General features: G+C 37.7%; 2 protein-coding genes across 30 annotated transcripts in view; one reads left to right on the plus strand and one right to left on the minus strand.

Moving 5' to 3' along the window:
* Nucleotides 1-22646, plus strand: part of LOC136852221 (trichohyalin-like) — a 392138-nt gene that overhangs the window by 25384 nt on the left and 344108 nt on the right. For all 29 annotated transcript variants that reach the window (XR_010857106.1, XR_010857108.1, XM_067126802.1 and 26 more), the window contains exon 2: nucleotides 21369-22312. Coding sequence is in view for 27 of the 29 variants with exons in the window: in XM_067126802.1 (XP_066982903.1) it covers nucleotides 22205-22312 (108 nt within the window). In the remaining 2 variants the exon portion in view is untranslated. The remainder of the gene's footprint in view (nucleotides 1-21368; nucleotides 22313-22646) is intronic.
* LOC136828874 (uncharacterized) lies at nucleotides 12323-12847 on the minus strand. Its single transcript, XM_067087162.1, has one exon. The coding sequence runs from the start codon at nucleotides 12845-12847 to the stop codon at nucleotides 12323-12325; it is 525 nt and encodes a 174-aa protein (XP_066943263.1).

Consider the following 22646-nt stretch of genomic DNA (forward strand, 5'->3'; position numbering starts at 1 on the left):
TTTTGGTCTACTGATAAAAGATAATCTCTTTATTCTCAATGGCTGGTGTTTTGGCTACGGTGCTCTATCTTGAGTTCTGAACTTTGATCATTGATATCCTCTGTCGGAATGAGTTTGATCGTCGAGTTTCTGTAACAACTTTCGTTTTTATCTTGGTATCTTCTAATCATCTTGTTGACAGGTGTCCGTCTCGCACGGCCACATTTCAACTTTCATATGAAATCATTTGGTTGGATCCCAGCCATAATATGGCATCAAAACTTAGCTTTTAGTTTTCTGTATGAGAAAACTATTGAGATCGCTATTGGTCTGTCTGTCCCCCTCAGATCTTAAAAACTACTGAGGCTAGAGGGCTGCAAATTGCTATGTTGATCACCCACCCTCCAATCATCAAACAACCCAAATTGCAGCCCTCTAAGCTTCGGTAGTCTTTATTTCATTTAAGGTGAAATTTAGCCATGATCGTGCGACTGGCACTGCTATGGGTGCCAACAACACATGCCACCACCGGGCCGTGGCTGAAAGTTTTATGGGCCGTGGCTGAGAGTTTCATGGGCCGTGGCTGAGAGTTTCATACAGCATTATACTTGTTTTCACTTGATACTGATGTGGACATAAAAGATGTTCTCGTATTATTACTTGAGCCGAAACAGAACGTCATTATTGTTAGCGTCAGAATTGCAAAATCTTTCTCATACAGTTGCGTTCTGGGGTATTCCTGTGGATTTTCATCATTCTCTACTCAACATTCAACCACTGCCTCTCCAGGAAAAATAAGAAAGAAAAAAAAATACTACTGAGGACAATAGCGACTGAGCCTTTACTTGAATCATTTCGTAGTCAACACCTAATGGTCGATGACTTTTCATCAGTTTTTTCGATTGCTTTATGCTATCAATATCTGTCGATAGACTTTCGTCAACCATTTTTCATGCAAAAAGATAAGAGTGAATTGCTTCCTTCGCTCTTATCCACGACGCCTAGAGTCGCTTATTCCAAGGAGCGAGTTACGCAGCAATGAAGCAACCTTTCTTCTCGTGCAAAATAAAGCCAATGAAAATGAAATTTCTACTACGGTAGTTCTCTATTCAGTTGCTCTTACTACATTTCTACATCAGTTTATCTGTTTTCCTTTGGCAGAGAGTGATCGTATCGACCGACAACAGTTTCTGTAACTGTAAGACAGTTTTGTATGACGAATAAACTGAGGTAAAGAAACTGATAGCTAGCATGATTGTGGAATCATACCTTTTTTTTTTTCTTCCATACTAATAAGCGACGCCAGGAAACGTGGATACGAACTAAGGAAAGAATCCACAAACATCTTTTTTGGGGGGAACAATCATTGACGAAAACAAATCAACGAGAATTTGTTGATAACAAAACAACCACAACAATCGTTGAAAAAGTTGTCGACCTTTAGTTGTTGACTGCTAAATGAAAATTGTAAAGACGCCTAGTCTTCGTTTGGTTCTTTTTTTGGAGATGATCATCCACTGCAGATGAAAAACAGGTGATGAGAAGTGGAAATGCATTAAGAAAAAACTATACCGTGGGAGAATCACTTAAGAAAATGTTAAATACTTAAGAATATATCCTGATACTTTCCTATCTGTGCCATTTCCGTGATCTCTACTTATCCATAAGTGCTCATGTAAATTTCGAGTCTGACCAACGTTTACAAACATTTTGTGATGTAGCTTAAAACGAACCTACCCAGAATAAATTTTCAGAGCGATTATAAAATTCTCTTGAACTAAGAGTTGCTAGACCTTATACTTTTACGACCGTCTACTCTACGTACTAGACGCACTCCTTCCGTTTTATCGGTACAATCTATTTGATAATCGTAATTTCCCTGTACCAGTGAACACGAAAAACGAACTCGCGATGTGGTATGAAGGTTCCACAATTATACAGTTTCATTAATCAGTACGTTCATTTTACTTCGAGGGAATCGTAACTTAAAAAAAGAAACTTCGAAATAAGTCAGAACACAACTGACAAATAAAAAAAAAAAACAGATAAATGAGACTCAATGCGTGTCTTAACGCTGTCATTTGGCAATTATGGGGTTGAACAGGTATACAAGAGCTGTTAAAGGTTTGCGTACCATAGTTTATAATTAGCTGAACCTGATAGCGCCTACCACGTCGTGACAGTTGGCCCAGCTGCTCGAGTGCCACCCTCGCCCCCTCCCCCAGCCCTCCCTGTACCCTCTGGCTGTTAACACGGAGGAAAGAATAACAAGGTCTTAAGAACTAGCTCAGATGCCATTGGCTTTGACTTGCGATAATCTAGCGGTTGGTGTAATCGCTTGCAGGCTGACCTCACCAGTTCGTTTCTCACAGGGCTCTTGCGTGACGGGCTATTTGAAAGGGTTGACGTGGCCTCAGATCACTGACGGCTATGGATATGATGGGAAGGTTGGTTAATCTTTCGGGAACTTCGTGTAGGAAGTGAGGGCACAAGAGTATGCTGATTGAACGATTTGGGTCATTTTGCTAAGGATGATCAGTAATATGGTCCTTTAATTCCAAAACTGAATTCAATACCAGTCTTGGTCGAATGATGACTAGAATATTTTTTTCTTTTTTATCACAGGATATATAGGGTTCAAATGGAATATGTTACAAGAAAAATAATATGAAGATTTGCAAATGGAATATACAAGAAAAACATAAGCTCATTATACAGAAGTTCATGTTTTGAAGGTGTTCCGTTACGCAAGGCCTTGGACATTCGTCAAAATTGGGAGGTGACAGGGGGTCGTGGTAGCGCATGCGCAGCTCACGAGTGCTTGTTGGAGTCTTTTAGTTTTTTAGTTACGTAACATTTATCTGCCGTTTCAAACTAGTTAAAACTTTGTAAGTTCTTATGTTAAAGTACCCGAATGCTTTCGTACTTCAGCAATATTTCACGAGTCCATTCCCTTCCGCAATGGTTGCTTATATCAAAAGTGTGACCTTCGATTTATGAAGTGATTTCCGAAATTTTCCGGAAGAACGAAGAGGACTTCAGATTTTTTTCAGGTCCGCTGTGGGCTTTGCTTTGTTTACTGTTTGCTTTGTTTACTGGAGTCTCTGCGTTGCTATTTGTCGCAACAGAGTCATGTTTCTTGTTTTATTTTGTTTTGTTTTCGGTGCTGTCATGCAACCATTACTATCAAACCTCGGTCTTTGGTCGCCGCATCCTTGATTATAAGTTTCTTTTGTTTTGAAAGTACAGCTGAGCACTCTTTGCTTTGCTTGTTAGTTTCTCTAATCTTTTTTCATCTTTGTTTTGCTATTCCCATCCCTATTATTATTATTATTATTATTATTATTATTATTATTATTATTATTATTATTATTATTATTATTATTATTATTATTATTATTATGAAGAAGAAGAAGAAGAAGAAGAAGAAGAAGAAGAAGAAGAAGAAGAAGAAGAAGAAGAAGAAGAAGAAACTAATAATAATCCTGTACCTAGAAAACTCTCAAGACAAAAGAAAAATTCTAAATAAACGCAAAACCAGGTTTTGAGGGACTGATACAGTTCCACAAAGCTCAGATATTTCTGAGGCTTGCAAACTATTTTCTACTAGCCAGTAACGGGAAAAAATCATACGTTGTGAGGTCTTTACACCTTTTCAGCGGAAAGCATAGCTGACAGCGATCCTTGTGTTAAAACCTGATAATTCATCATTTACTTCCAATATCCAGTTATGGATATGTCATATTTCATAACAAGTGAAGAACTAGTTTCTTTCCCCAAATAGATGTCCCTTCTGAAGAATTTACAAGGGAAGTCTTTAGTCCCTTGGAAATCTGGAGATGATTAAGATCTTCCGCGTTCTTCAAATCGCTCTCCATCATCGTTTACAGAGAGAGAGAGAGAGAGAGAGAGAGAGAGAGAGAGAGAGAGAGAGAGAGAGAGAGACTTATCTGTCAGAGGCGATGAAGACGACGGTGCGACACCCAGTCGTAAATCTTGTGCTTCAAAGAAAGATTTTGGCAGAAGCCGAGTCACTTTCGGAAGGCTTTCTTGTCAGATTGCAAAGTAGAGTAAAGTTGGCATTTAAGAAGAATTTAGCTACGATTTGACACTTCCCTTAGCCCGTGCATTTTGTTGATATTTAAACAAAACATTATTTTGGATGCATGTTCTTTTATGAAGAGTTGGGGTCAATTCCCAATCGAACTCCCTTCCAGAAAACATGGACTGTTCAAGAGGGATTACTTGCCAAACAATTGAAGAATGGTTTGACTCACACACTGAATACACACATACACAAATATATAGATGTATATATACATATATATGTATATATATTCATATATGTGCGTGTTTGTGTTTAGATATGTGCGTATATATACACATACATACATGTATCTAATTAATACACACACACTCACACATACATATACTTATATATATACATATATATAGGTATATATATGTGTATATATATAATATATATATATACTGTACATATATATATATATATATATATATATATATATATATATATATATATATATATATATATATATATATATATATAATGTATGTAGGTATTTATATATATAAAACTTCCAGGCCCGGTGGAAGAGGGTAAAATTAAAACAAAAACATCTATAAAAATTAGTAACTAAGCTGGTAAATGTCCTTTTTCTAAAAACAGATGTAAAAGCCCCTTCAATATCACGTTTTATGTTACGATGAGCGTTACTGGCAAACTGTAGGAAAGCATCTGCTTGATCTTTGTCTCTGAATAAAATGACGGCATCGTCCACGTAATGAGAGAGAGAGAGAGAGAGAGAGAGAGAGAGAGAGAGAGAGAGAGAGAGAGAGAGAGAGAGAGAGAGAGAATCTTAAACAATTTTGAATCAGAAATGAAAAAAATCAGTATTCAAGTTGCCCAAAGTTAACATAAAACCGAGAAAAATGAAATCGGTCCTAACGTAAACTCCACAGAGGCACCTACAGTAGTTACAAAAATTCAGCTTCATACATATTTTTCTGTTTTTTAAATAATGAATATATTTCTATGTCTTTTGTAAACACATAAACAGTGATGTGTTAACAAAACGAAAATGTCTCTAATTAGCGCTTATTTATGCACTGTTATTACTGACACTGCAAAAATGTCAGTAAAAGGGTAGAGAAGGACTCAAGCAAAAATATTAGGAAAGAGATATAGCAAGCAGAGAGAGAGAGAGAGAGAGAGAGAGAGAGAGAGAGAGAGAGAGAGAGAGAGACTGGCAAAATTTCTCTTCTTGCCTCACGAACAAGGTAATGTTTTTACTCGGTTTGTTCGCAGAGTTGCACCGAAACTTATATTTGGATTTTCACGAACACTGACGCTGACGCTCGTGACTGGCAACAGCTGACTAGACTGTGGGAGAGCAGGAATGGAAGTTTTTAGGACAGGTGCCTTTTGGGGGCAGGCTTGCTTAGTCTTGGTGTATTATTATTATTATTATTATTATTATTATTATTATTATTAAAATAGTTTAACCAGAACACTGAGCTGGCTATCTTCTTTCATAGGGCTGACCCGAAGGATTAGAATGAAATACCAGGTCTGGGCACAGGCCAAGAACTGGGACCAAACAGGTCACTTGTGTGGTGATGAATGATTGCATGAAAATGAAATTTAAAAGAAAACAAGAAAATGCGCCGAAGTTTCTTCGGCGCAGTCGAGTTTTCTGTACGTTGTATAATCGAGGCCACCGAAAATAGTTCTCTCTTTCGGTGGTCTCGGTATAATGCTGTATGAGCCGCGGCCCATGAAACTTTAACCACGGCCCGGAGGTGGCCTGGCCTAGTATGAGCCGCGGCCCATGAAACTTTAATCACGGCCCGGTGGTGGCCTGGCCTATATCGTTACTAGACGCACGATTATGGTTACCTAACCTTAAACAAAAATAAAAACTACTAGGGTTGCTTTGTATTTTTAATGATTAAGGTGGACGATCAACATACCAATTTGCAGCCCTCTAGCCTCAGTAGTTTTTAAGATCTGAGGGCGGACAGAAAAAGTGCAGACAGAAAAACGTGCGGACGGACAGACAAAGCCGGCACAATAGTTTTCTTTTCAGAACACTAAAAAAAAATTGCCTTGGTGGAAGTTAGCTGTGCCCGAGCGATCTTTTCTTCTCTTCTGTATCTGGTGTGCCTGTGCTTCCACTAGACTGATAATGTGATTTCAATGTAGTATGAAAATCAGGAGGTTTCAAAGGTAAAGTTTATTATATTACATTTTGCTTCATGGAAGTTAACCTGCCCTCATCATCACCTCTCCTCAGATGCAGCGAGATGCAAAGAGCCCCTGTGAAATTCCGCCAGTCACGTCTTTCCTGTGGCTTCTCTCACACGATTCTCCTTTCATCTGGAGCTTCCCATCTCATATTGCTCATCCTAGTAGGTCTGGGCCTTGCCACCTCTTCTGTCGTCCACAGGAGTCCAGCTGACACATCATTGACTACTCTCCCAGGGGATGTGCGATGGATATGTTCAAGCCACCTCAAGTTTCTCGTTGGGTGGTAATGGTTCCGTTCTCAGCTAGCACTCTGCTGGCCGCGAGTTCGAATCTCCGACCGGCCAATGAAGAAAAAGAGGAATTTATTTCTGGTGACAGAAATTCATTTCTCGGTATAATGTGGTTCGGATTTCACAATAAGCTGTAGGTCCCGTTGCTAAATAACCAATTGGTTCTTAGCCACGTAGAAAAAATCTAACCCTTCGGGCCAGCCCTAGGAGAGCTGTTAATCAACTCAGTGGTCTGGTTAAATTAAGGTGTACTTAACCTTTTCAAGCCACCTCAACCTCCTCTTCGTCACTATCTCATCTGTATAAGGATCCTCTGTAATTTCCCTTATGATATCATTTCTGACACTGTCCTACCGTCTGACTCCTAACATTTCTTAACAAAGCTTTATTCTCATATGAATAGAACCTTTCAAAATAGTTTATTGCTATACCATGATTCATGTCATATGGCAGTACAAATCCTGTAATAGTTATGCATAACCTTGCTTTCCTGTGAGGCTTCCTTCTATTCGATTTCCAGATCTTATTTATTCTGCCCCTGGTTTGCTTTACCCGTTTAGTCTTTCACTAAATTTCAGCCCAAGATAGCCTGTATTAGATACAATTCTTCCTGGAAGTTTGAATGACTCAGTCCCATTAGTTCATCTTTCATCTGTTATTTCGTCCCTTTGTGCATATTTTGCCCTTATTACCTGTTTTTTTTTATAAATATGTTTTGAGTCCCATCTCCGGCCAATTTTTTCATTATAATATCCCTAAGAAAGGCAAACACCAAAGGTGAAATTCCCTCGTAGCATTCTCCTATTTACAGCAAAGTCCCATGACTAGATCTCATCAACTCAACTTTGCATCAACATCGTTCGTGGATCATTTCAGTTACCTTTCTATATTTAGCGGGAATAAAAGTGCGGTGCAAGACCCTCCATAATGTTGGTCTGTGCATGAAGTGATTCCATCATATCCTGGTGCTTGCCTGCCGTTTCCTAGGCTCCTCTATTACTGATTCCACTTCGAAACCGTAAATTCATTCATGAATACATTGTTTTCTTCAGGGTCAGGTATATCAATCAAATTATTCCCTTTGTATCTTCTTCATGGCCTCACAAAAGTGTTCTGCCCAGAGTTATCTTTTGTTTTTCTTCTGATGTTATTGTTGATCCATCCCTCCTTGAGACAGATGTTACCGTCTCTCCTTTTTGCCCAAGGAAATTTCATTCATAATTATATGGGATATCCTAACACCAATCTCTTATCTCTTCGATTAACTTCACTATCTAGACTTGAGCACATAGCAGGTTCTACTGCGCTTTCTTAATTGTATCTCGTGTCTCATCTGATATCCAAGGTTTTCATCTTACTGATCCGTAACCCAGGAGTTCTTTTCCAGCAGACTGATATATATTCCTGATGTTAATTCAGTACTTATTGTAATGAGGTGGAATGATACATTAATAGTGTTTTTTTTTCATAAGAAGTAAATAACCACTGTATGGGGAAAGTTGCAAGTTGCCAGCTGCTTTATTGTCCAGAATTGCTTACAAATGACAGGCACTAGAGTGGCATTCAGTGTTGATAGGTTATTCTGCAAAATCATTCCACCTTTAGAAGTTGCTAAACAGAAACAAGTACTTAAGAGTGTTGCTGTTTCGTGCTGAGCATTTATGGACATTTCTATCAGTCGTAGCGATACTGATGCGCCTTTGACCCAATCCTTGTTCAGTGTTATAGTAAGTAAGGTTAGCCATAAATGCATTTGCGAAAGTTTGGTTCGTCCGGGGACTGCTAGGACTCTGATCCTCGCGGATGAAAAGAGCATTATCTATTAATCTATCTATCTATCTATATACAGTATATATAACATATTCATATTCATTATATATATATATGAATATATATATGTATGTTTGTATATTAAATATACGAGATGCCTCTCTAGTCAGTCCTGGTCACTGATTCACTTTTGCAAGTCCTATAGAAATACATGTATAAGATTAAGAAGGAAACAGTATAACTTCAAAAAATTATCGGCATCTTGAGATTCACTGAACTCGTCAAGTCATCTTGAAATTTACAGAAACCGAGGTGGCTTCGTAACATTGTCGAGTGGGCTTCTCTCTCACGGGGCTTCTTTGCTCGTCTCCCTATTTTTCCAATAAGATTGTGCCGTTGGCTGTTTTCTATCCAGCAGAACACTCTGGGAAAAAAAAAAGTTTCAAGGGACCACACAGTTGCCCACTTTTGACCTAAAAAAAAAGTTATTGCTTTTCTCTGTGAAAAATTTCGTTCGCAGAGACATAAATCTGAGAATGCCGGGCTAAATAGTTCAAAGCGGGGTGTTTCAGTAAATCGTTTCCGGCCCACGCTATACCAAATCATGAAGTGAAGCTTCTCTGCTCTCATCAATTATTTCTAGCAAAGGAACAAATACAAAGTTTAGGGCAGTAGTTCTCAACCAGGGGCAGTTCCCCCTTAGGAGGGAATTTCCGAGTTTCATGGGGGGATTGTGACCACAGAATGGCAGGCTCAAACTGTCTCCAGGACCACACAGAATACAGTGTGCACTGATCTGCACTGCTGAGAGGTCACGCTGCGCTTTCTCTTCGCTAGCTTGTGTGTTTGTGTCAGTATTTTGTTGCATATTACTTGGACTGCACCTTTAGAGGGAGACAATTCTGACTTATGGCGAAAGGGTGCATGGGCCAAAAAAGGTTGAGAACCACTGATGTAAAGCAGCTGGTTTTTGGGTCTTCAGTCTAGGGGTAGCAACAGAGAGACTTAGGCTAAATAAGGTGTAATAAATACGCAAGCAGTTAGTTTACACTCTGGTTCCCATTTCCTTAACCTAGAAACTGCAAAATCACATAACACACACACACACAAACAAGTGCGTGAACACACACACACACACACACATATATATATATAATATATATATATATATATATATATATATATATATATATATATATATATATATATATATATGTGTATATATATATATATAATATATATAATATATACATATATATATTATTATATATATATATAATATATATATATATATATATATATACACATATATATTAGATTTATAACAATGCATATACAGTAATGCTTAATTACATGATATATTTTTAAGATTTACAACAATTATATAAAAATCGTTTCATTTTAGTTAATACTTTATTTTAAGATTTAAATATATATAATTATATATATATATAAAATGTTTCATTGTGTATGTTAATATATTTATATATATATATATATATATATATATATATATATATATATATATATATATATATATATTTACAACAATATATATATATATATATATATATATAAATATATATATATATATATATATATATATATATATATATATATATATATATATATATATATATATATATATATATATATATAATTTACAACAATGGTGATATGAGTCAAATATTTCAGGAGGAGGAAGAACAGTTCCTGTCGGGGAAAGGTTGAGGACCCTAAATTCTAGACGACTTTCGCGAAAACAAAGCAAGTAAAGAAATATTGTGCAGGCGAGCGAGCGAGTGAGCAAGCTGTCGACCCAGAAGCGCTCCCCTGCATTTATCCCCTTTTGCCAGCACCTTTTTGTTTTCTTAACGTACACTTTCAGACTTGCAAGGACTGAGAGCTTCCCCACGGTGGGTGAACGTGGCATCCCGTTGCATTTGCCAGTCGCGACCGATATAGCATAATTTGATATTCTCGCTAAACAGCCTCATTGCAATTTTTTTATGCAGAATTTCGTCGCAGGATTGTAAACACTGTTGGGGTATTAAGAGGCAAATTGTTGAGTGGAAACCTGTTTCTGAAACTGATTAAATTGTTAAAACAACGATCTTTGCAGTCTATGTTCCTTTTGATATGCCATCTCCAGGGATGAGCTTGTCATTGGTTTTGGTTTTGTGTGGAAGAACTCACGCAGATGACCTGGTATCCAATGAGATTTTCAAAAGATGCTCGTCTCGTCCTTGCAACAAATCGTGCAGACCCGTACTTCGTAAATGCAAACATGTAAATCTGATCGTCCTTCTCCGCAAATAATGGCCACTGAACAGCTGAGAGCGCACACATGCAGACACAGAGCAACCTTGGACAGATTGAAGTTTTATGTTGTGTAGAGGACCACGTTAACTCTTTTAGTCAAACTGCAATTTTTTTACTATGTATCTGTTCAAACAAAAAAGGAAAATATTGGAATTAAGTGATCCACATTCTTTTAAATTCAATTTTGTGAAAGTGTTTACAATTTACAAATTTATGAAAGACACTAGGCTTCGTAATCGTCTTATGCCTATAATTTTGTTATGTAAGATGGGGAGGGATTTTAGAATATCTTACTGACAAAACCATTTTCCGATAACATGGATTAAAAATTTACGAACCAAACGTACCCAAAAACGCATACACTTACACACCTATAAACATGCAAACATGCATACATATATATACAGTACATACATACATTATGTATGTATATATGTATGTATGTATGTATGTATATATATATATATATATATATATATATATATATATATATATATATATATATATATATATATATATATATATATATATATTCTTGTTCCTCTTTCTCTTCATCTTTTCCCACTTCTATGTGGGGTCGGTGTTTCTGACAGCTTTCCTCCAACTGGCTCCGTCCTCTGACAATTGTTGTCTCTCAGATCTTCTCTAACTACATCCATCCGCCTTCGCTTTGGTCTTCCTCTTGCTCTCCCACCAGGCACCTCCATCTGCATCACTCTCCTCCGCACATACGTCTCATCCCTTCTCATCACATGGCCATACCATTGCAGTCTTCTTTCCTGGGCCTTCTTTCATAGTTCTACGACTTTAGTAGTTCCTCTTATTCTTTCATTTTTTATCCTGTCCATTTTTTTTTACTCCACACATCCACCTGAGCATTTTCATCTCTATTGCATCCAATTTTTTCTCTTGCATTCTCTTTACCGTCCATGTTTCTGCTCCATACATCAAAGCTGGTCTCACTACTGTCTTATACACTCTTCCTTTAACCTTTATACCGATTCTGCGGTCGCACAAGACACCTGACATCTTTCTCCAATTTTTCCATCCAGCCTGCACTCTGTGTGTTGTTTCTACATCCAAATTTCCATCATCAGCCACTGCTGAACCAAGATACTTAAATTTTTCTACTCGGTTCAACCTTGTCCTTTCCATACTAACCTCCGAATCTTGATCTTCATTAAAACTTAGGTATTCAGTTTTCTTCCTACTGATCTTTAAACCTCTGTCTTCCAGTACCTTCCTCCATGACTCTAGTTTTGACTCCAATGCCTCTCTGTTGGTGCTGCATAACACGATGTCATCAGCGAACAACATGCACCATGGGGACTGATATGTTATTCCTTGAGATAGCACATCCATTATCAGGTCAAAAAGATATGGACTTAAAGCAGATCCCTGATGTAAACCAACCCTTACTGGTATCCATTCAGTTAACACAACACTGCTTCTAACGTGCGTTTTTGTTCCTTCATACATGTCTTGGACCAACCTCAAATACTTCTCCAGTGTTCCTTTTACTCGCATGCACCTCCAAACCTCTTGGCGTGGTACTCTATCGTATGCCTTTTCCAGATCTATGAATACTATGTGCAGTCCTTTCTGCTTTTCCCGGTGTTTTTCCATCATCTGTCGAAGGGCAAACACTGCATCTGTCATTCCTCTTCCTGGCATGGAACCAAACTCTTCTTCACCTACAGATGTTTCTTCTCCCATTCCTTGATCCATTATTCCTTCCCACAGTTGCACAATCCTGGATGTTACCCTTCTCTTTATATAAAGGCACAATAAAGCTTTCTCTCCATTCTTTTGGTCTCTTTTCCTGACTGTACATTTTCTCTGCTGGGTACCACAGCATGTCTATTCCTTCTTCTCCCAGGCTCTTCCACACCTCTGCAGGAATTCCATCTGGTCCTATTGCTTTACCATTTTTCATCTTCTTTAGTCCCTTCTTTACTTCCTTCCTGGTAATGGTATGTGTCATACCATGGTTCTGGAATCCATCTTCAAAGAATTTTCTAAGATTTTCTTCATCTAACAGGTGTTCATAATATCCTTTCCAACTCGTCTTTATCTTATCCTCGTTGCAAAAAACCACTCCATTCCCATCCTTAACCTGTTTTATATGGGAGTAGTCTTTGGTGTTTTTGTCCCTCGACTTTGCAATTCTGTGAATTTTTCTCTCCCCCTCAGGCGTTTCCAGCTCTTCATACATGTCATCTAATGCTCTTGCCTTTTCTTGTGCAACTGCCTTCTTTGCTTGTTTCTTATGTCTTTGGTACCTCTTCTTATCCTCTTGCTGTCCATACTTTTCCCACTTTTTTTTTTTTTTTTTTTGCATATTTTTTGGCTTTCACCACCTCTTTCACTTCATCATTCCACCACCAGGTTTCCTTATCGTCAGGAGGTTTCTTTCCTGATGTCTTTCCCAACACCTCTCCACCCACTCTCTTTATCACCATACTGTTCTGATTCCACCATTCTTGCACTCCCTCTAGCAATCTAACTTCCCTGCATATTCTCCCCTTAAGTTCCTGCCTCGCTTCCTCCTCTTGTGTCAGCTTCCACCACTTGATTGTTGATGGGACACGTGCAGGCCTACCTTTTACTGTGTTCTTTATTTGCAAGTCCATTACCACCACCCTGTGCTGTGTGCCACACACTCTCCATTTAAAATTTTACAATTTCTCACCTCTCTCAGATGTCATCTTCTGCACATGAGGAAGTCAATTCGGCTTTCTCTTGCTCCACTCTTGTATGTGACGTACTCATTTTCTTTCTTTTCAAACCAGGTGTTGACAATAGCCACCGTGGGGGGGGGGGGGCAAACCAGTCCAACTCAGTGTCGGTCCCAAGCCCGGATAAATGGGGAGGGTAGGCGTCAGGAAGGGCATCCGGCCATAAAATCCAGCCAAAACCAAATATGGCAGTTGACTTTCAGAAATCAGAAATCGATATATATATATATATATGTATATGTATATATATATTTTGACTGTTTATTAACTGATTAATGGATTTATTCTGAGTTATACTGTAAGAGTCACAACTAGCACAATAAAATGGATAGGTATGCCTTACCAATGTCGATGAAGCTGAAACTGAGATATATATATATATATATATATATATATATATATATATATATTTATATATAATTTATATATATATATATATATATATATATATATATATAATATAATATAACCAACCTGTAACCAACCTGGGAAACTGGGAAAACTCTAAATAACAGTCTATGGGAGGGGAGGGAGGAGGAAGGGAAAGGGGAAAGGGGGGAAGGGAGGGGAGGGGAGGGGAGGGAAGGAGGGAAGGAGGGGAAGGGAAAAGGGAGGGGGGGGAGGGAAGGGGATGGGAAATTACGTTCGCCTACCAAAAGAGAATAAAAAACATCTCCACTGAACAAAGACAATAAATAACAAATATTGTATTTCTACAATCCGCACTTAGGTGTGCCTGTGTGTTTGTTTGTGTGTGTGTGTGTGGGAGGGGAGAAGGTTTGTCTCTCATGCAACAACAGACTAATGTTGCCACATTTCAACATCACTAACTTCCACTTTTGCCTAAATTTTAAATTCATTCAACCATCGGTAAAATCTAATGTACATAAAATGATATATGCTTTCCTTCAGTCTAAAGATCATTTCCCATAAACATCCTAATCAAGTTCATCACAATCACTTTTTACATTTATTAAACAATTTTAAACAGACTTAAGTTACCTTAACTAGATGGACACCTAAAGCGGTTACTCTGTTATCGTCTGCATTCGACCTGTCAATCGAGACATTGTTTGATCGACTTCTGCTGCTTCATGATTTGGTGTAAACAACCATTCTTTGATGGCTCTTTATTCAGTCAATATAATATAAACATAAATATAAATATGCAAATGACTGAGGATATAGGTCAATGAATCATATGACATAAGAATATAATATATCTGACCACAATAAACCACTAACAAGAGTGTGGAAATTTTTTCCACACTTGGTGTGACAGACCATACCTACCGGCATTAAGTGTGTAGTGAAGTATTGTTGCCAAACGCCCCATAAACCTCATTTAAACAGAATTTATAACAATATACGCCATCGTGACGCTATGAAGTAGTCTCTATAATGAATTCCGACGGTAAAAACGAAGAAGAAACAATCGAATTAACGAGAAAATTTGCACCTGAACTAATAAAGAAAAAGGATATACGCTCATCATACATCTTGCACGTCGTGTTGAGCTAGCAGGTACTTCACATACGCGAATGAGGAAGACAACTAAAAAAAAAAAATTTTTGGACCTTCTGGTTTGGTTTTATTGCTTTATAGCCATGAAGTATGTTTTGTAACGAAGCCAAAAATATTTAATTTAACAATACAACCAAGCAGTGAGGTATATGTTAAACACTTATGTCAATAATTATTCTGATAAAAAATCGATGTTATAGGGGATTTATTGTCGTAGGTTAATCATACTTCTGGAAGCACCAGAAGAAAAGGTGCAACGTCAGTGAAAATCAGAATAAACCCAGAAAACTGAAGGAAAAGGTGACGTACAAACGAACATTTCATTTGTTTTGTCTGTGTTTGTATGTCTGTCATGGGGTAGGGGTTTGATTTTAGTTAAAGACCTTTTTGGGATGACATAGAAGCCGTGTGCAAAATTTTGTCTGGGTCTGTCAAATGGTTCGGATTTCTATAGAAGCCAAACAAATATACAAACACTCACTTATATACTTTTCCTCTAAACCATTGTTGGATTACTCTGACAGTGAAAAGAAGGAGTTAGAGCAATTGGATAGGAAGACTGACGAAAGGGGTTGGTTAAGTAGGTGAAGTAAAAGACTAAAAAGTGGATGCAGATAAGGGCAGAAGGTATCTCAAGGGATGTGAAATATTTGTATTTGTTTTACTACAAACATAAGGATCACTATTGTGTTAACATACCATTATTAAATTTATAATCATTAAGGGGTAAGACAAGGTGTTATGTATGTGATGGCGGTTCATCCAATCTTCGCAGAAAACCTTAATGTTTAACGGAAAATTTTGGTACCTAGTTGATGGTCTTCGATTGGCCGTTCTACCGATCAAAAATGAATGTCGGTAAATTTCTTTTTCAACTGATATAATAATATCTTTACGTTTATTTTATTGCTTATGACAGGAGTTGAATTTTTATTTAACTCTTATTTCATGACAGCCTCTTCATCGTTGAAAATGTAGATGCGTTGATGGAATTCATCGTTTCTTGTAAAATTAACAATATTTTTTGTGAGTAAGTGACGTTTCACACACATAAAAAATATATATTTATATGTAATTCATATATATATATATATATATATATGTATGTGTGTATGTATGTATGTATGTATGTATGTATGTATGTATGTACGTATAGCACGTGCTCAGCTCCGTAAGGTGTTCGTCGAAGGGGCTCTCGGTTTTTCAACGATCTGAACTGATTCAACCTCAAGATTTGATATTCCTTACGGAAGGCATTTCTGGCATACCGAATTTAGCTACAGGAAGATGGCATAAAACTAATTTTCGCAATAATCTTCACTTTGCAAGTCAAACCCGGTGCAGATGTGGGAAGGTGTGCAACGTGGTTGACGAGACCTTTCGTTAGCAAATTAGGTTAGAACAATTTTCTCTCTCTCTCTCTAATGTTTAGACTCTCTTATATTATCTCTCTCTCATATTTCTTAAATTCAGAAGTCCGAACATTCTTATGTTTAGACTCAGTCAAAATGAATGAATTATATTATCCATGAATGTGTTTCTTAAATTCTCGAAGTCCGAGCTATTCTTGGGACTTTAGGATTCACAAGTGAATGAACAATTATTGATGTATGTGTTTATATAACGAGAGAGAGAGAGAGAGAGAGAGAGAGAGAGAGAGAGAGAGAGAGAGAGAGAGAGAGAGAGAGAGAACTATTCTTGGGACTTTAGGATTCACAAGTGAATGAACAATTATTGATGTATATTTATATAAAACGAGAGAGAGAGAGAGAGAGAGAGAGAGAGAGAGAGAGAGAGAGAGAGAGAGAGAGAGAGAGAGAGAGAAGCAAAATATTCTTATGTATTTGACTCCTTTCTTAGAGGTCTAGCATTAAATCTTCATGTGTGCTTGTGCGTCCTCACGCACAAGCAGAGTCCTAAAAATTTAGACAAGGAGCGAAACACAGACTTGATGCTACTGAATGCCCAGTAGACAGGATAAACCTGGCGGCCTCATGTTGACATAATAGCTTTCTTATGTCATCGGCTCTTGATAAGGTTACATTAATGGCTTTGATAATGGCGCTGTAAATCTGGTTTTGGCAGGGGACATCATTCTATCAGTGCTACTTTTGCTATTTTTATGCTCTCGAGACTAAACGACCTGGTTTTCCATGTCATGTCAGTGGTTTGGAGTTCGGAGAAATGCGTTGTATTAAATAACTTCCCTTCTGTGTTTCTAAATCTTGTGTCAATAAGACTTAACTTAGTGTTATTGCAATTAGTATCGGTACGTCTTTTTTGTTTTTAATTTTTTCTTTCATTCGGTTAAACAGAAATCATTTTCAGTTTATACCCAAGAAGTTGCAGCTCCTCTCCGTATGGCGTTCATTGTACTTTAGTAAAATTTGGTTCACATTCCACTGCTTTCATTATGTTTAGAAGCTGGACGACTCGTTTTATAAAATGTCCTATGAAAAAAATTAGTCTGATGCTGCCCTGTACTGTAAAAATGGGAGAGAACTAACATCTTTGTTACTCTTACTTCGAAGAACTAATATCTTTGTTACTCTTACTTCGAAGAACTAATATCTTTGTTACTCTTACTTCGATCAGACTTTGAAATCGGCCAATGGAGTTTTCCACTTACTCTGATTCCCTCCCTTTTGATTTTCTGTTAATGTGTTTTCTCAAAGGGCCAAATTCTTTACCTATTTCCTGGACTGTTTGCGGGATTCTTCCAAATAGTCTTGTGGGTGTGATAATGCGGCGTAAAAGAGTTGATCAATTTTATGGTTTTACTTTAATCTCATATGTTCTAACAAGCCCCTATAAAGCAAGCATATACATTTATATACATGTATATACGTATGTATTACATATCTCCTATACATTTAAAATGGATGGATGTATGTATGTATGTATGTATGTATGTGTGTGTGTATATGTTCCACATACACTCTGAAATGCATTTAGCAATTTCAACCAAACTTGGTATACATATAACTTACTATCTAGAAATCAGCATTATGGGGGGTAAGACATCACTAGCACTAAAGGGCATATATACAGTATAAGTGTATGTTTTATATATATATATATATATATATATATATATATATATATATATATATATATATATATATATATATATATATATATATATATATATATATATATATATATATATATATATATATATATATATATATATATATATATATATGATGTGCAAAACGCCAAAGGAAGACATAAATAAAAATGAGAATGGACTTTTGAAAAGCAACGGTTGAATATTCGAAAGATGAAACGATGAAAGTAATGTTCGATTAACTCGGACTCATTCTCCCCTCGCCTCAGCAAGCAAGAGTATCCCAGCCTTCAGCCACGCTTTTCGAAAACGTGAGCAAAACTTCACAAGTATCATTATTCATAAACGATCCTAGTTTTGCATTCTTGATTCCCTGGCTTCCTACGTCCTGTTCTTAAAGGATTCCGAGTATTAAGCAATCAGGATGCGGTGGTTAGACGGATATTTCAGGTTACGGGGTATGTCAAGGACACCACCACCACCGTGTGGGAAGTTGACACTACCCGAGATATCTAGTGTAAGTGGCAGGCATCCAAACACTGCTTCTCTCTCTCTCTCTCTCTCTCTCTCTCTCTCTCTCTCTCCTCGTTTGTAGGAAGTGATTTTCTTCTTACAGTTATTAAAGAATTCTATAATTTTATTTCCCTTCTAAGTTTACATGTGACTTGTTAGTTTTCTGTAAAAGAAAAATATTGAGATGGCTTTGTCTGACCATCCGCACTTTTTTTAGTCTGCCGTCATATCTTAAAAACTACTGAGGCTAGAGGGCTGCAAATTGAGATGTTGATCATCCACCCTCCAATCATCAAACATTCCAAGTTGCAGCCCTCTAGCCTCAGTAGTTTTTTATTTTATTTAAGGTTAAAGTTGGCCATGATCGTGCGTCTGGCACCGCCGTGGCCGAAAGTTTCATGGGCAGCGGCTCAGGCAGCATTATACGCTGTACAGAAAACTCGATTGCGCCGAAGAAACTTCGGCGCATGTTTTACTTGTTTTTTCTTACCCCAGAAGAAAAATAAGGCACATAGTGACTCATGAAGGACATCTTTTGACTTGTCTGTTTTCGACAACTTGCACTCCAGAATCATCTGCCTCATTCCAACCAGAATTTTCACTCTAGTTCTTTCTTTGAAAGCAGTGAGAAATAGTTCGATTCCAGAGATTTAAGGTAAACGCCACAAGTCCACTAAATGGAACCTGGTAAATCATGAGGCTTCACAGCCTGATTACTTGCATTTCAGTACATTCCCAGGTTTAGAAATCTACAAATAAGATTTTACTGGGCTATTAAAACACAGGTGATCATCTTGTTAAAAAGCTCTATAATATTAAAAAAAGCTTGGACTCTCTGGAAGACATGTAACTAACTAACTTATGCAGTCAAGTATCCTAACTAAGAACAAGGCGTGCTTGCATCATCATTGTCATAATAACAAGCACAAATGAAATGAAGTTTTAGCCATACAATTATTGTTGCATTGCACTTCGGTGCCAGGATAGTAAAGAAAGCTTGTTTGCACCGACAGTGACCCTTGCGTAGCAGCCTGTCTTCAGTTTTCTCAATTTTGTTGATGTTTCACAGTCGGTATACAGGGACGGCACTCATTTTCTGGGACGGTGTGTGGGTAGCCGGTAGGGGTTCTTCGGTCTGTCGCGATGGACTGTTGCATACAATAATCGTCAGATATCACTAACCTTCGCTGTATTTACTTTGACTGTAAGGAAATTTGATGAAAGAAGGTCTGTTTTCTAGTCCGATTTATGTATATTAGGTGCTTAAACACTCGTTCACTCTCTCTCTCTCTCTCTCTCTCTTTCGCTGTGTGTGTGTGTTCCATTTCTTGGCTTCTTCATTTCCACTCTTTCAACTTCCATTGGCTATTCCTCTGCCCTTGTTGGATCTTGTTCTCTATCTTTCTTCATACTTTTCTAGCCCTCTCTCTCTCAAGGGTTTCGCAATTCTCCACTTCTCTTTTAATCTTTTTGGTTGCTCATTTACATTTCTGACTATCTCTATAAAACAGCTTTCTTATTTCCTCTCGTTTTACCTTTATTGACTCCTCTTTTATTCTTTTTCCAACTGTTATTTTGTTTCGTGGCCCCTTTCTTTTCCAACACCCTGTTCTTCTTTCTCATCCTCTCCCTCCTCCTCTCTCTCTATCTTGTGCTTCAGTTCCTTTTGCTTTTCTTTACTGTAATCCTTCGGCATTTATCCTCTTTTTAAACTTCCGTAGTTCTCTCTTTTGAAGGCATCCTCCTCATATACTTTAATTATATTTATATTAGTGAACACTTTCTCTTATTCCTCATCTCCCTTCCTCACTTTTTCTTCTTGAATATCATCTTTCTCTCTCTCTCTCTCTCTCTCTCTCTCTCTCTCTCTCTCTCTCTCTCTCTCTCTCTCTCTCTCTCTCTCTCTCCTCTTGCATCATTCAACCTCACATCTTCCTCTTCTTGCTCCTTTCTCTTTCCTGTTACTACTTGGCACTTGTTTTTGGCCCTTGGCACATGCCCAGAGTTGACATTGCTTATGTCGAAGAACACACGCACACACACACAAGTCAGGCCTCTCTTACTCTGGCAGCGGGGTGCGGGGGTGTCGAGGTGAAGTCCCAGTTGAATAGAAAGCCTTTATATATTCGTTTACTTGCAGACTGCGGCCAAAATGTTGCGAATCTTGTGATAATGAAAACAAGGCCAATGAGTAAACACAAAATTATAAAAGCAGAGGGCATGGACTGCGTCTATGCATATACATACATACACACACACACACACACACACATATATATATATATATATATATATATATATATATATATATATATATATATATATATATATATATATATATATATATATATATATAATGAAGAAAATCTATTTCCAGTTGAATCTGAGCTATACATACATACATACATACATACATACACACACACATATATATATCACATTTAAGGAAACTGGTTTTCTTTCTTTCTTTCACAAGCAACTTCTTTCTATTGTGTGGAAGAATGCCTGGCCAGTGCATGGTCTTCCGGTTTGTTCCATGAGAGTATATGCACATTATTAATGATAAATTGTTTCTATTCTTATCTTAATGTGTCACTTCTGCTTACTTGGAAATGCATATTTATGCAAGTACATCTTTATTCTTCAGAGGAATACTCGTCCGTTGACATGTGGAGCACTGATACATAACGTGTTGTAAATTTTCCGGATGTCTACCTGGATATTTGTCAATCATTCATCTTTAAAAATTGGTGTTGGTGGAAATGGGTCAAAACACAAGCCTGATAATCATGGGGGGGGGGGTTAATAAGCGCTTGAGTCGTGCACACAAACGTTTTTGACGTATATTTTTTTTTTTTTTTATAAAATCATTGCTTATTCCTTTTTTCCAGTATTACGGACGAAGGCGGGATGGAGATGGTGAACGGGGAGGTGGCTCTTCGCAAATAGATATGTAGAGACGCCAGATTCTGTGAATGAATTGAAAATAAAAAATCTTCAAAGGCTGTGAAACGATTCCATACCTCGTGCCTCGTCGTGCCTGAAGGAGTCCCGTAGGCATATGCGAATAAGGAAGAAGGGAGGCAGCTCTGAATGGAGTGACAACCTTGAAGTTTGCATTTCGACCGATACAACGACGTCCTAATCGAATTCCCGCTCGACTTTAGTGACAATATTTGTCCTGCCGTCTGCCTCTTTTCTTTGTCTCCTCCGATCCCAAGAAGTAAAAGCAGCAACCTCCTTTCGATGTGACGCCAGGAGAATTATCTCGCACGAGAAGCAATGCGTAAAATTTCCCTTGAACTGAAGTGTTTGGTCAAATTATTGAAAGGAAGAAGCGAAGATTAATTTGGAAAGAAATTTCTAGTGAAATGAAGATTATAGGTCAATATGGTTACCATTAAAAGGATCAGAATTTAAAGAGATAAAAAGACAAAGAAAGCTGGCAAAATTCCGTTAAACGAAACTAAAGCGTACGTGTGTCTCTTGGTTTGAATAAAGCGTGTAAATAATAAGATAAATCTGGAAAGCAAAACGAAGCTTAACTGTAGCAAAGATCCCAGGCCAAAGGCGAAGACCCTATTCCAGCAGGTTTCCAGGAGTTAAGTTGCAGCTCTTAATTCAAGTAGGAGACCTGCGCTAAGAGCGTGCAGAGAAAGAGGGAAAGTTTCTCACCGGTAGGAGTCCTATTGCAAGTGCTGAGAGTTTCCTGCAGGAGAGGAGAGCGATGGCGAAGCTCGTGAATATTTTGATGCAAAGGTCAGACGATTCCATTCCCTGGGGCTTCAGGCTTCAAGGCGGCGCTGACTATAAGAAGCCGCTGACAGTCCAGAAGGTAAGGGCGACATTTCAGTATTGCAAGAGTGTCATTACAATGTGTTATTTAGTGCAATGCTTTGCCTAAGGTAAGTGCTTTTCTCTATTCGTATATGTTGATTTCAATTGTATAATTCCTTTCTTTTTGTATAAAGAATCTACTGGTGGCTTTTCACCAGGTATGAATGTGATTGCAGTAACCGCAGGATTCGAACCCCCATCCACAGTATCGAAACGAAGTCAGATTCACACGTGCTGTTTCATATTCACACAGACATGGATACACACACACACACATATATATATATATATGTGTGTGTGTGTGTGTGTGCGTGTGTGTATGTGTATGTGTA

The sequence above is a fragment of the Macrobrachium rosenbergii genome, chromosome 3, assembly GCF_040412425.1.
Source record: "Macrobrachium rosenbergii isolate ZJJX-2024 chromosome 3, ASM4041242v1, whole genome shotgun sequence".
Classification (NCBI taxonomy): Eukaryota; Metazoa; Arthropoda; class Malacostraca; order Decapoda; family Palaemonidae; genus Macrobrachium; species Macrobrachium rosenbergii.